Source organism: Panthera pardus, unplaced genomic scaffold (genome assembly GCF_024362965.1).
Source record: "Panthera pardus isolate Hobbes unplaced genomic scaffold, ASM2436296v1 HiC_scaffold_1, whole genome shotgun sequence".
In the NCBI taxonomy this organism is placed as follows: Eukaryota; Metazoa; Chordata; class Mammalia; order Carnivora; family Felidae; genus Panthera; species Panthera pardus.
The window spans coordinates 75,478,967-75,493,039 of record NW_026526654.1 but is presented as its reverse complement, the minus strand read 5'-3'; the positions used below and the strand labels follow the sequence as shown (position 1 = coordinate 75,493,039).

Genomic DNA, 14,073 nt, shown 5'->3' with positions numbered 1-14,073 from the left:
GAATACTAAGTTGAAAGTATGAATGTTTTAAATATATATGAGCCAAATTATTCTTTAAAAAGCTCTTTATATTCCCACTAAATGGGTATAATATTGATTACCTCATCCAATCCTTGACAGTTCTAATTATTCTCATTTTAAATTTGCTAATTTTAAAAGGGAAAAATATAACCCTTTGTGATCTAATTTCCTTTTCTTTTTTTAAATTAAATATTTATTTGAGAGAGAGAGAGAGAGAGAGAGAGAGAGAGAGAGAAAGGGAGGGAGTGGAGGAGGGGCAGAGAGAGTGAGGGAGAGAGAATTCCAAGCAGGCTCTGAGATGTCAGTGCAAAGCTCAATGCAGAGCTTGATCTTACAACTGCAAAGTCACACCCTGAGCCAATATCAATAATCAGATGCTTAACTGAATGAGCCACCCAGGCACCCCTAATTTCCTTTTTAATGAAAAGGTAAACTTTGGGAAATTTTACTGGCTATATTTGCTTTTGAAAATTATCTGTTATATATTTTGCCTACTATTTAGTAGTAGAAATAATTTCTTCCCTTCTTTTTCTGGCAGAGGTACTTTCCTCAGGAAGGGAGAGAAATGCTTTTCTTTATTTTATTTTTACTTACGTATGTATGTACGTGTGTATGTTTTAGAGAGAGCATGAGCAGGGGAGAGGGGTAGGAGAGAAAGAGAGCGAGAGAGAGAGAGAATCTTAAGCAGGCTCCATGCTTAGTGCAGAGCCTGACACAGGGCTCAATCTCACAACCCTGGGATCATGACCTGAGCCAAAATCAAGAGTCGGATGCCCAACTGACTGAGCCACCCAGGTAACCTGAGAATGCTTTTCTTAAAGAAGACCTATATAAAAAGTTCAAATAGTATATGGCAAATAAACTTCAACTTTAAATCCAAAAAGAACAGTAATGTTACCAAGCAATAGGAAAAAACAAAACAAAACAAACGGACCTCCTCCCACCTTTCAGAGACTAAATAGAATTAGAATGCCATTTAATTAAACAAAAACAAATAAAAACCAAAAGCTTTCATTTAAAATCTCCTAAAAGCTTTTAAGAGAATTTTGTTTATCTTCAGTTCTGGTGTGAGAACTGAATCCCTGGTACTAATGTCACTATCGCAAGGAATTCATCTAAACGGCTTTTAGAACAGTCAGTTATTCTTCAGGAAAAGATAGTCTTGTTTTAAAAACTGCTCATATTAGACAATGTATGTAAACATGGAGTCTCTTTCCTTTATGCCTCTTTCAGAGTATCACTAATTTTCTTGTAGTATTGAAAAAAATGAATATTTCAGTCACTGAAATATTACAGCTAGCTTTTAAAAGTGGTAAATTGGTACCATATTGTCTCCTAGAAAGAAACGTTTAATCAGAACTCTGATACTTTTCCATTTAAGTATTTTCTCACAATTCACTGGGGAAAAGGAATAGACTAGAAGAATAGAATTGAAGAACTAGGTAGATCTAATTTATACTAACAATTATAAACAGTAACATTAGAATTAGCTCTGAGAATTAAGCATAAGGGCTAACATTTATAATTAGAGATGATGGTTATTGAGGGCTCGACATAATGATAAACACTTGACACGCATTTTAAAACATTTTAATCATCACCTCAGGATTTATTCCTTTTTTTAAATTAAATGTTCATTTCTTTGAGAGAGAGAGAGAGAGAGAGAGAGAAAGGGAGGGAGTGGAGAAGGGGCAGAGATAATGGGAGAGAGAATTCCAAGCAGGCTCTGAGATGTCAGTGCAAAGCCCACTGACCATCACTGTCCATAGGCTCACTGTCCATATGTCAGTGGTGAGGAAAATGAGGTGGATGGATTAACTTGTTCAAGGTCACATGGAATTTGAACCTAGGTGCATTTGAATTCTGAACCCAAAATTAAGAAACCTACTGAAGTGGAAATGGAAATTGGCACAGGTACTCCATGAGGCAAACGTGACTCCAAGTGAGATAGATATATAGAAATGAAGTTGAAACAATTTATGATGAAATCAGTCGTATTCATCCAATATGGGCAGAAATGGAAAACTTAGCATATAAAGCAAAGTACTGAGTTTAGAAAAATTTGTATTTATTAAAAAATTAAAAAAATCCTATACCCATTTTCCTCAAAAGCAATAAAGTTTCATTGTTAAAAATAAACAATAAAATTAAAGAAATATAAAAATTTGAAAAGATATCCATAATTCCACTATCCACAGACAATTCCATAGGTAGGTTACTAGATATAACTCTAGCTATCTATATATATCCAGATGTTTAAAATTTATTTTTTGGGGGTGGCTGGGTGGCTCAGTGGGTTAAGTATCTGACTCTTGATTTTGCCTCAGGTCATGACCTCATGGTCCTGAGATGGAGTCCACATCAGGCTCTGCACTGAGTGTGGAGCCTGCTGAAGATTCTCTCTCTTTCCCTCTCCTTTTGCCCCTCCCTCACTTGGGCACATGCTCATGCTCTGTCTCAAAAAAATTTTTTTCACCTAGTTGTATACAATGAATAGCATCCTTTATTATAATGAATGTAACCTGTGTAAAGTAATATTGAACACTTAAAATTGTTTCTAAGTTTTCCTTCTCTTTAAAAAAACACTGCTGTAATAAAAAATAAGCAAAAATCCTTGAAAATTTGTTTTTATACACATTCTTAATTATTTCCTTAAGATAAGTTTCTCAAAGCTGGGTTAAGAGATATGTATTACTGGATCAATGGATGTGAATTATTTAAACCTTTCGATTATTATTAAAAAAATTTTTTTTTCAATGTTTATTTATTTTTGAGAGAAAGAGACACAGTGTGAGTGGGAAAGGGGCAGAGAGAGAGGGAGACACAGAATCCGAAGCAGGCTTCAGGGTCCAACCTGTCAGCACAGAGCCTGACACGGGCTCAAACTGATGGGCCATGAGATCATGACCTGAGCTGAAGTCAGACGCAGAACCGACTGAGCCACCCAGGCACTCCTTGATTTTTTTTTAAATTTTATTTATTTATTTTGAAAGAGAGAGAGCATGAATGAGGGAAGGGCAGAAAGAGAGGGAGACAGAGAATCCCATGCAGGCTCCGCACTGCCACTTTGGAACTTGATTCAGGGCTCAAACCGATGAACCGGGAGACCGTGACCCAAGCCAAAATCAAGAGTTGGACAATCAACTGAGCCACCTAGGCACCCAAACCTTTGATTCTTACTTTTAACTTGTTCTATAAAAATACTGTATCAAATAAAATACTGCACATTCAACAAATAAATTTGGCAACAAAAGATGCCTAATTATTTTCCTCCTTTTAAATTAGGATATCTTCTCTTGACAATCATGAGGATATTAAATTTATGAAAATTTTATATGGTCAGCAAAAATTATGGTTAACATCAAGATTTCAATCTTCTAGACCAAGGTTGGCAAACCATGATTTGTGGGCCAAAAACAGCCTGCTGCCTGTTTTTTCATGACCTATGACCAAAAATGATTTTTCAAGTGTTGTTAAAAAAAAGAGTATTGCAACAGGGACCACATGTGGTCTATGGAGCCTAAAATATTTACCCTCTGGTCCTCTAGAGAAAAAGTTTTGCTTTCTCTGTACTTAAGAGATACCCACTTTCAAACCAGGTTGGTTGGCATTATATACCTGCTTTGATAGGCAGCTCTTGTCCTTCAAAGGTGTGGGAAACATACTTTGTGATCTGCTGAGACAGACTGTCCTGAAAGGTCAATTACATATACTCTTCCTCTTTTTACATTTTCAAAACTATCTTCTTAATTTTTCTTTTCTCCCTTGTTTGATTTTCAAAAAGATCTCACCAGAATGCTGGGTCTATAAAACAAATGATTTGGGAAGTTCAGGGATCTCTTTTGCATGCTTGGTCATCTGAGAGGGTGACACAAACATAACAGGCTCTTGAACCTGCCCATGGTCACAAAAAAAAAAAAAAAAAAAAAAAAAAGGAAATAATAATTGTCACGTTCCTGTTTAAGGAAAAAGCCAAACCATGTATACATATATGAAGTTTTGGTGTACCAAACCCACATTTTGGCCCAGGACTACTGAATTGAAGACAAAGGAACATTCAGGGCCACTAGGTAGCAATTGCTCCAGACTGAAGGGTGTGTTTGGGTGTGGGGTGGTGGCGGTGGTGGTGGTTAATATCTGCCCCTACAGTTTTTGTCAATGCAGTTTTACTCCATATCTCTTTCACATGTTACCTTTAATCATTTGTGCCCTTCAAAACCTAAAAACTAAGTTTGTTGAAACTGTGTCTAAATGAGAATTTAAGATCCAAGTCATGGCCTGAGGAATGACTCTATGGTTAATAGAATGCAGACTTTTTGTCATCTATTTTACCTGTTCAGGAAGTTTTGATTCTATTGTGAACAGTTAAGCAACTAAACAAGTGATCATCATATATTTTGGCTTAGAAAAATTATTGCAAACCCAAGCATATTTTATTAAAAGAGGTAACATAATTACTGGTTAAGAAATTGAAAAGCTGGCGCCGAACAGCCAAGCAATCTTGAAAAAGAAAACCAAAGCTGGAGGCATCACAATCCCAGACTTCAAGCTATACTACAAAGCTGTAATCATCAAGACAGTCTGGTGCTGGCACAAGAACAGACACTCAGATCAATGGAACAGAATAGAGAACCCAGATATGGACCCACAAACATATGGCCAACTAATCTTTGACAAAGCAGGAAAGATTATCCAATGGAGTAAAGACAGTCTCTTCAGCAAGTGGTGCTGGGAAAACTGGACAGTGACAGGCAGAAAAATGAACCTGGCCACTTTCTTACACCATACACAAAAATAAACTCAAAATGGGTGAAAGACCTAAATGTAAGACAAGAAGCCATCAGAATCCTCGAGGACAAAGCAGGCAAAAACCTCTTTCATCTTGGCCGCAGCAACTTCTAACTCAACACGTCTCTGAGGCAAGGGAAACAAAAACAAAAATGAACTACTGGGACCTCATCAAAATAAAAAGCTTCTGCACAGCAAAGGAGACAATCAGCAAAACTAAAAGGCAAGCAACAGAATGGGAGAAGATATTTGCAAACGACATATCAGATAAAGGGTTAGTATCCAAAATCTATAAAGAACTTCTCAAAGTCAATACCCAAAAAACAAATAATCCAGTGAAGAAATGGGCAAAAGACATGAACAGACACTTCTCCAAAGAAGACATCCAGATGGCCAACTGACACATGAAAAAAAAAGTTCAATATCACTCATCATCAGGGAAATATAAATCAAAACCACAATGAGATACCACCTTACACCTGTCAGAATGGCTAACAGTAACAACTCAGGCAACAACAGATGTTGGCGAGGATGGGGAGAAAGAGGATCTCTTTTGCATTGCTGGTGGGAATGCAAACTGGTGCAGCCACTCTGGAAAACAGTATGGAGGTTCCTCAAAAAATTAAAAATACAACTACCCTATGACCCAGCAATTGCATTACTAGGTATTTATCCAAGGGATACAGGTGTGCTGTTTCGAAGGGACACATGCACCCCAATGTTGACAGCACTATCAACAAAGTATGGAAAGAGCCCAATGTCCATCGATGGATGAATGGCTAAAGAAGATGTGATGTGTATACACACACACACACACACACACACACACACACGATGGAGTATTACTCAGCAATCAAAAAGAATGAAATCTTGCCATTTGCAACTATGTGGATGGAACTGGAGGGTATTATGCTAAGCGAAATTAGTCAGTCAGAGAAAGACAAATATCATCTGACTTCACTCATATGAGGACTTTAAGAGACCAAACAGATGAACATATGGGAAGGGAAACAAAAATAATATAAAAACAGGGAGGGGGACAGAACGTAAGAGACTCTTAAATATGGAGAACAAACAGAGGGTTATTGGAGGGGTTGTGGGAGGGGGGATGAGCTAAATGGGTAAGGGGCATTAAGAAATCTATTCCTGAAATCACTGTTGCACTATATGATAACTAATTTGGATGTAAATTAAAAAAAATAATAAAATTTTAAAAAAAAGGAAAAAAAAAGAAATTGAAAAGCTAGGATAAAAGCTTTGCACTTAAAGAAAAAAGATATACAGATAAAGTATTTGGAACTAAATGTAAATCCTATTTTATTTGTGTGTTACACAAAACTCTACCTAAATTACATATATTTAATTTAAAACCTTAAAAGACCTTCTTCAGAGAAGAAATTGCAAGCAACTTCTCTAAATTCATTAAGAATAATCTGACCAGAACTCTAAGAGGAATTAGAAGTACAAAATAGTAGTTAATTTCTTTTTGTTGCAATTAAAAATAAAATCAACTGAAAAAACATTAGAAGCCATTACAAATGTTCCAGAGAGTCAACACAATGCTGTAAAAGACATTTAACTACTGCCTAGTAGATTAGTACTAGTGGGTTAGTATCTAGTGGGTTAGTCATGTGGTCATAACAGGACTAGATACTAGTTAGTATCTAGTATCTAGTGGGTTAGTCATGTGGTCATAACAGGACTTCACTACTTTGAAACCCATGTTCTTGTTTCATTATTTTCAGAACTAGTTCTGAAAATTCTAGTCAATTTTTATTTGTGCTCAAGGGAATATACGCAAGCCACGCTTATCAGATTTGTGACTTAAATGAATTGAGAAGGGAACGGCAATTTCATTAAAGATGGAAAAAAAGCCCTACACCCTAAGAAACAGAAATCAAATATGCTGATGTTTAATAAAGATCCACACTTCTGTTCCTAAATAAAACAAGGCAAAAGAAACACAGAAACAAAAATAACTGTGCCAGTTTGAGGATAGGGAGACAAGGTTCAATGGCAATGGCACTGCATATGAAAGAGTTAGCTATGAGGTAACAATGTAAATGCAGTATAACCAGATCCATGCTAACTGAAGCATCTTCAATGGAAAATGACCAGGATGATAACAAAAAGAAATATGCTGTTTGAAAACTGGAAGAACAATTGACAGCTTAGAATAGAGAAGACACATGGAAATCGCTTTAACTCTCCAAAAGGCTGTCACAAAGGAGAAGTAGACTATTTTGTGTAGCTATGAAAAACAGAACCAACCAAAGGGGATATCAAAAGGAGGCATATTTGCATTTAATGCAAAAAGGAACTCTGTAACTGAGTTGAGATACATGGGCTGCTTGGGCATCACTACAGCTATGCAAGCAAAGACTAAAAGATCACTTGGTAATTATAAAAAGTTTCCAATACTAGATAAATGACTGAATTAGCCCAAGGGTCTGTAATCTATAGGCTGTGGCCCAAATCTGGCCTGCTGCTTGGTTTTGTAAATAAAGTTTTATTGGAACACAGGCATGGTCATTCAATTATCTATTATCTAGGTCTGCTTTTGTGCTACAGTCAGGGTTGAGTAGCAACAGACACTGTATGGCTTTGAAGCTGAAAATATTCACTCTGTGGGCCTTTACAGAAGAGGTCTGCCAACCTCTGAATTAGATAATTAAGATTTCTTCTAATTCCTCTATGAATGTTAGCTTCAGAGTACCAGTTTTCTGAGTAATGCCCGACTGTTTATGAGTTTTGTCATAATTATGAGTAGAGAGCATCCCAATTCAAAAATAATTATTACTGAGTTGATCCAGACAGTGGATTTTAGAACTTTGTCACTTCTCTGCCTCCTTCAAAAAGAAATATATGATGCATATTGATTAAAATTCTTAATAAACTGAGTTCAAATTCATTCAAGTGAATTGTGATACACTCTTAAATAATCAGACATATTGTGAGGTGCTGTAGACCAAGGCTGTGAAGTAAAAGTTTAATCATCATCAAATGCTTTCATTCTTTAAAACTCAATATTTACAGTAACAATGCAGTAAATTAGCTTATGATAATGAAAAGGATGGCATCAGACCTCCTTTCCTTTTCAGAGTTGTATAAAGGGAATTGGGATTCACAGAAGGTTCAGATTTTTCTCCTGTTTATTGTTTGGTTCACCCTCTAACTTTGGCTAAATTATTTAATTTTTCTTTGCCCTACGTAGAATGACACAAAGTCAGCTGCAAACAACCTGACATCTCCCATCCTCCCTCCCACTCATGGCTCCCCCAAGCTAGAGGCATAATGCATTAGAAACATTTACCAAATCTTTGTCAGTTCTCTGGGAAGGACTAGGGGAGAACTGGGGAGAACTAGGACAATCCTCTTGACAATCATGAGGGTATTAAATTTATGAAAATTTTCTGTGATGTCTCTTTTAACATCATTCTGTTGTTTTGTCCTCACTCTTTCGAACGCCTGTGTTGCTGAATTATTTTCATTATTTGTTCAGCAAAAATACTTTGGTATGAAACTTTTTTTTTCTATAGTAATATGTTGGTATAGCTGACATTTATTTCATTTTGTCGTGACTAACATGGGTAGCACTTGTACAGTACAAGGGAATTTTCCTTGATACACAGGTAGCCCCCGCTTTTCAAAAGTTCTTGTTAGGCCATGTATGTTGCTTTTATAAAAGACACAGTAGCTGTGTCTTAAGGTGTCAGAAAAGCCTAAGGGAGGTTATTTTTTGGGTCAGGGAACATTCAAAGAAATTTTCCACATGAAGTAATGGTAATTGCTTCTTTGCTTTATGCCATCTGGGCTTACGAATGAGAACACTCTGCTTCTGGATAGCAGGGGAAACCTGTACTTCTACCTTTGGTAGCCCCTGGTTTTCCCCTCTGAACTAGAGTTTCAAGGCCTGAATATTACACCTGGGGGAAGGAGGGAGCTCCCTTAGAGCTCAGTGTGGCTTTGGTGGGTTATATGGGTTCTTTGTTATTGTGAGATTTTGCCATGTCCTGTACGAGGATACACTCCACTGAGGAATGGATGTAATCACATGGACCTGTGCCCTAACTTAGCTTGAAGCCCTGAAACTGGCAAGCCCTAGCAGTTCTTCTTGCTGCGATTGAAATCCTGGGATACTGTGTGATAGCAGGTAGGTGTACTGTTTAATGTTGTCCCAGGGTGCTTATTCAATGTCTCAGTCTGATTCTTTCCAGGTTGGGACTATTTGGTAAAAAGCTCAGAATTTGGTAAATTCGTCTTTCTCTAAATGGCCTTTTTATTTATTTTTTTCAATATATATATATATATATATATATATATATAGATAGATAGATAGATACATAGATAGATTTTTTTTTTTTTCAGTATATCTAAATGGCCTTTAAAGAGTGGAAATGGCACCAGGAGTTTTCTTTCTTTAACTTCTGCTTTTTTTTTTTTTTTTTTTTTTAATGAAACGTTGATACCTGCTTTATTCGTCATTGCCAAATGCTGGAAACAACCCAAATGTCCTTCAACAGTTGAATGGATAAACAAACTGTCATACACCCAAGCAATGGAATACTGCTGGGCAATTAAAAGGAACAAATTATTGATAAACTTAGCAATATGGATGAATCTCAAATGCTAAATAAAAGTCTATCTCTACTTTTTGAAACTATGTCATGAAGGTGCACACGATCTTTACTGAGTGGTTCCTGCTTAGGTCTGTTTCATCAAAACCAAGTCTCTGTGATCCAGTTTCATTTCACATCTTTACAGGGGAGGCTCCATCTATGCTTTTAAATAAAAGCCTTAGCTGAATATATAGATAATAAATATTAAAACTCTGATAGAAGGGATTGAAAATGGAGTGATACGGCCAGAATATTAAATAAGTAATTGTTAAGTAAATCTCAGACCATCAGTGAATGTTTATAATAAAATGATTAGCTTTTCTGTGGGACCGTATACAAGAATTTCACACACAAAAAAACCCACCAGTTTTTAAACTTATATGTAAATTCCATTTTTTTTTTTTTTTTTAAGTAGGCTTCACACCCAGCATGGGGCTTGAACTCACAACCCTGAGATCAAGAGTCGGGGTCCTTGGGGCGCCTGGGTGGCTCAGTCGGTTAAGCGCCCGACTTCGGCTCAGGTCATGATCTCACGGTCCGTGAGTTCGAGCCCCGCATCGGGCTCTGTGCTGACAGCTCAGAGCCTGGAGCCTGTTTCAGATTCTGTGTCTCCTTCTCTCTCTGCCCCTCCCCCATTCATGCTCTGTCTCTCTCTGTCTCAAAAATAAACAAAGGTTAAAAAAAAAAAAAAAAAAAAAAAGGAAAGAGTCGGGGTCCTTAACCAACTGAGCCACCTAGGCACTCCCGTAAATTCCATTTTAATGTTACTTTAGACTCCCCGTGTTCTTGACTGAAGATTATTTAATCTATATTCTCATACTCACAGGCCAAGGCTGTAGATCATTCAGTCCCTTTTCTAATTTCTCAACATCTGGAAACTTTGTGGCTCCATCAGCATCTGCCATAAGGATCTTTTCTCCTCGAGAACTGAATATACCCTGTATTTAAACATTTGAATTAAAAGAAAGTTGCTTAAAATTAAGGCTAAATCCAATGACATATCAGTTTGTTCTGCTTGACTTAAGATAACTAATATTAGATAATCTCATATCTAATACTAGGTGTGAAATGGCAGGATGCCAAAGTTCCCTGAAAACAAATTACATTGATAAGATTCTTCCAAATGTATCTAATGCCTAGTTCATGATTTTAAAAACTTTGTGAGGTCCTACCACTATTACTTTGGAATATATCATGATAGGAATATAGATTTGGATGAATAAAAGATATCCCACATCAAAAAGAACAAAAGTAAAATATCTATCATATATGTTATATATGCGTTGTGTGCATATCAGGAGCTACTTTAGGACAGCATATGAAGAACGTATTTATGAGTGGATTGAACAAATACAATATATACAGACTTGCTGTGAAACCCACCATCAGACAGATCTTTAGTATTCTTTGTTTTTTTGAATGTTTATTTATTTTTGAGAGACAGATCATGAGCAGGCCAGGGGCAGACAGAGAGGAAGACACAGAATCTAAAGCAGGCTCCAGGCTCTGGGCTGTCAGCACAGAGGCTGACACGGGGCTTGAACCCACCAACCATGAGATCATGACTTGAGCCAAAGTCGGAGGCTTAACAGACTGAGCCATCCAGGCACCCCAGTATTCTTTATTATGGAATCTAAAGCAGTTTAAATTAATTGTTGAACAAAGAAATATGGAATGTCACTAAAATTTGGGAAGCATGGATATATCCAAATACTATTTTATGTTATTTGAATCATCTGACACTTAGCAAAATTATGCCTCTCAATACTGAATCAGTTGGCCTTTTGTGCAAAATATGGCTCTATCAGTGTACATTTCACATGGAAACAAACTACATGTCAACTCTTAATTCATGGTCCATTTGAGTGAATTCATTGTTTCTTAAGTATAAATATATGTATAGCTTGATACAGGAGAAATATAGCTTCTGATATTACTTAACAGTATGTGAATATGGATAAGATATACACAAACGTAGACAAAACTTTGATCATTTATTCTATGGGATAAGCCCACTAATTAGTTTCTGTAATTTTTTTTTAGTCATACCAGTTAGAATACAGGTAAGGGGGCTTGGGTAGTTGAGTCTTTTGAGCATCCCACTCTTGATTTCTGCTTAGGTCATGATTCCTGGGTTGTGGGACCGAGCTCTGAGTCAGGCTCTGTGCTAAGTGTGGAGCCTGCTTAAGATTCTCTCCCTCTCTTTCCCTCTCTCTCCCTCTCCCCTGCTCGCACTCTCTTTTTTCTCTCTCGCTCTCTCAAAAAGAAAAAAAAAAAAAGAATACAGGTGAAAAGGCAGAATAAAAATGTTTTGTTTAACATCTGGACAAAAAAAAACCTGAAAAAAAACAACAAAGGACTATTTCAGCAATACATGTTAAGGGTGAACTGGAGGTAATTATTTAACATTATGGAAAATGTCTTTGGCTTTAAATCTTGTTTAGTCCACTTTATTATTTTATCTTTTAAAAAAATTTTTATTTTAGAGAAAGAGCGAGAGCATGACCAGGGGAGAGAGGTGGGGGAGCAGGGGGGGGAAAGGGAGGCGGGGAGAGAAGGAGAGAGAGAGTGAGGGAGAGAGGGAGGGAGGAGGGAAAGAGAGAGGGAGGGGGGAGGAGGGAAGGAGGGGGAGAGGGAGAGGGAGAGAGACAGAGAGAGAGAGAGAGAGAGAGACAGAGAGAGAGAATCTCAAGCAGGCTCTACACTCAGCACAGAGCTTAACACGGGACTTGATCTCATGATCCTGGGATCATGACCTGAGCAGAAGTTAAGAGTCAGACACTCAACCAACTCAGCCACCAAGACACCCATATTATTTTATTTTTTAAAGGAGGTTCTTCAATGCTGGCTATTCTCCACTCTACCGACAATGGCCTTCACTTCACCACCAAACTTCTTGAAAAGGTAGTCTATCCTAGCACTTCCCATTCCTGTCCATTCAATCACGCCCTATCCCTTCTCACTGCTTGCACTGTTCTTCCTCATGAGCCACATTTCCCCAAGGCTTGGTTTCCAGCTGTCCTTTTTCTCTATTCCTTCTTCCTTGCCAACTTAATGGGTTCAACTATCATCTGATGCATGTGGATTACTCACTCACATCTTCTCTACCAGGCTATTCTGGATACCACTACATGGTATCTCAACCTTAATATGGCTCAAACTCAATTAAAGTTGTCTTTTAAATCAGCTCCTTCTCCAGTGTTTCATTCCTTCTATGGCATTCTCCTTCTCCTTGGCCTCCTCCAAGGTCTTAGGTAACTTATTCCTCTCCCTGATCACCTGATACAATTCTACCTCATTTTTGCCCTCCACCCCTACCATATTGGTCTCTCCTCTTCTGATGCTGCATCACCATCATAATCCAAATTAACAATCCACTTGTACCTTGCTTACACTACTGTGCTGGCTACTGTCACTCTGTCAAAGGTGAAAGCCTAAAAGTCCCTACCCTAAAAGTTCAGGATATGAACCCACCTACCCCCTTGAACTTACTCCTACAAAGTCAACCCACGTGTACCACTAGCAGTTCCTGATTGTGGCGCTTTCTCTCATACCTTTGGTCACGTCCCTCCTCTGCAAGCTTCCTGCCCCAACTTTTGCCTGGACAGAATTTCTAGTCTTCCTTGAAGATCCTGTGCAGAATTTACCTCCTATGGGAAGTCTCTGCTGCTGTTCCTCCCAGCTGGAAAGTGGCGCCATTCTATTATGGCGTTACAACACTATTAAAGTATGGTGTCTTTAAGGATAGGATGGTTGTCTTTCATCTAAGTATCTCTAATAAGTGAATGGATGGATTTAAAGGCCACCATGATATTACACCAACCCTATTTTCTTTTTCTCCTCTTTGCATGGCTTATGACCTAGTCAGAGCAAGCTCACTGTTCCTAGTACGTATTCCAAGAGTTCTGAATTCTGTCTTGCTGCTCTTCTCTCAACATTTCCCACACACTAACAGAGATGTTAGGTTAAGAGCATGGATTTCAGGGTACTAACCTAATCTAAATCTTCATTCTGACTATTAATAACCATGTGACCTTGAGTAAGTTGCTTTACTATGTGTCACTTCCCTCAACTACGTAATTGAAAAATAGGACCTAACTCATGAGACAATATGAGGAGGGTTAAATGTGATAATTATGTTGAAGTGGCTAATTTACTGTCCAGCTGAAAATGACCAGTCGAGTGGAATAACCAGGTGGAAGCCAGTTTTCACCATTGCTGGAGGCTTGGCTTCAGTGGTATCTCCTTTGTCAAGTTTGCTTGACATGTGCTTGAGACTGATAGTTACCTACTCAAACTCTATTCTTTCCTTCTGTTTTACTAATGGATGTCTCATCAGGTCAGGAATGAAAATGTGAGGAAAAAACATTTCTCAGCCTTCCTTGGAAATAGGGGTGGCCTTGGGACACTGTTCTGGCCAATGACAATTAAGTAAATTTTTAAGTGGAGCTTCTAGGAAAGTTCCCCAAAAGGGGGCAAGCCAGCCAGCATATGTCTTTTGCCCTCTGCCCCTCTCCTTCTTATCTGGAATGTGGATGTAATGGCTCCCAGGTACTCCAGGAGTCACCTTGTGTGAATGAGGAAAAAGGGAGTGAAAAGTTAGGAGGCAGAGTTTCTGATGACACAGTGGGGTTGCTGAATAAGC

At 37.9% G+C, this 14,073-nt stretch overlaps 1 protein-coding gene across 2 annotated transcripts in view; it reads right to left on the bottom strand.

Annotated features, from left to right (window-relative positions):
* ALG5 (ALG5 dolichyl-phosphate beta-glucosyltransferase) overlaps positions 1–14,073 on the bottom strand; it is a 42,836-nt gene that overhangs the window by 19,715 nt on the left and 9,048 nt on the right. For both annotated transcript variants that reach the window (XM_019447738.2, XM_019447741.2), the window contains one exon: positions 10,253–10,366. In XM_019447738.2, coding sequence (XP_019303283.1) covers positions 10,253–10,366 — 114 coding nt within the window. The remainder of the gene's footprint in view (positions 1–10,252; positions 10,367–14,073) is intronic.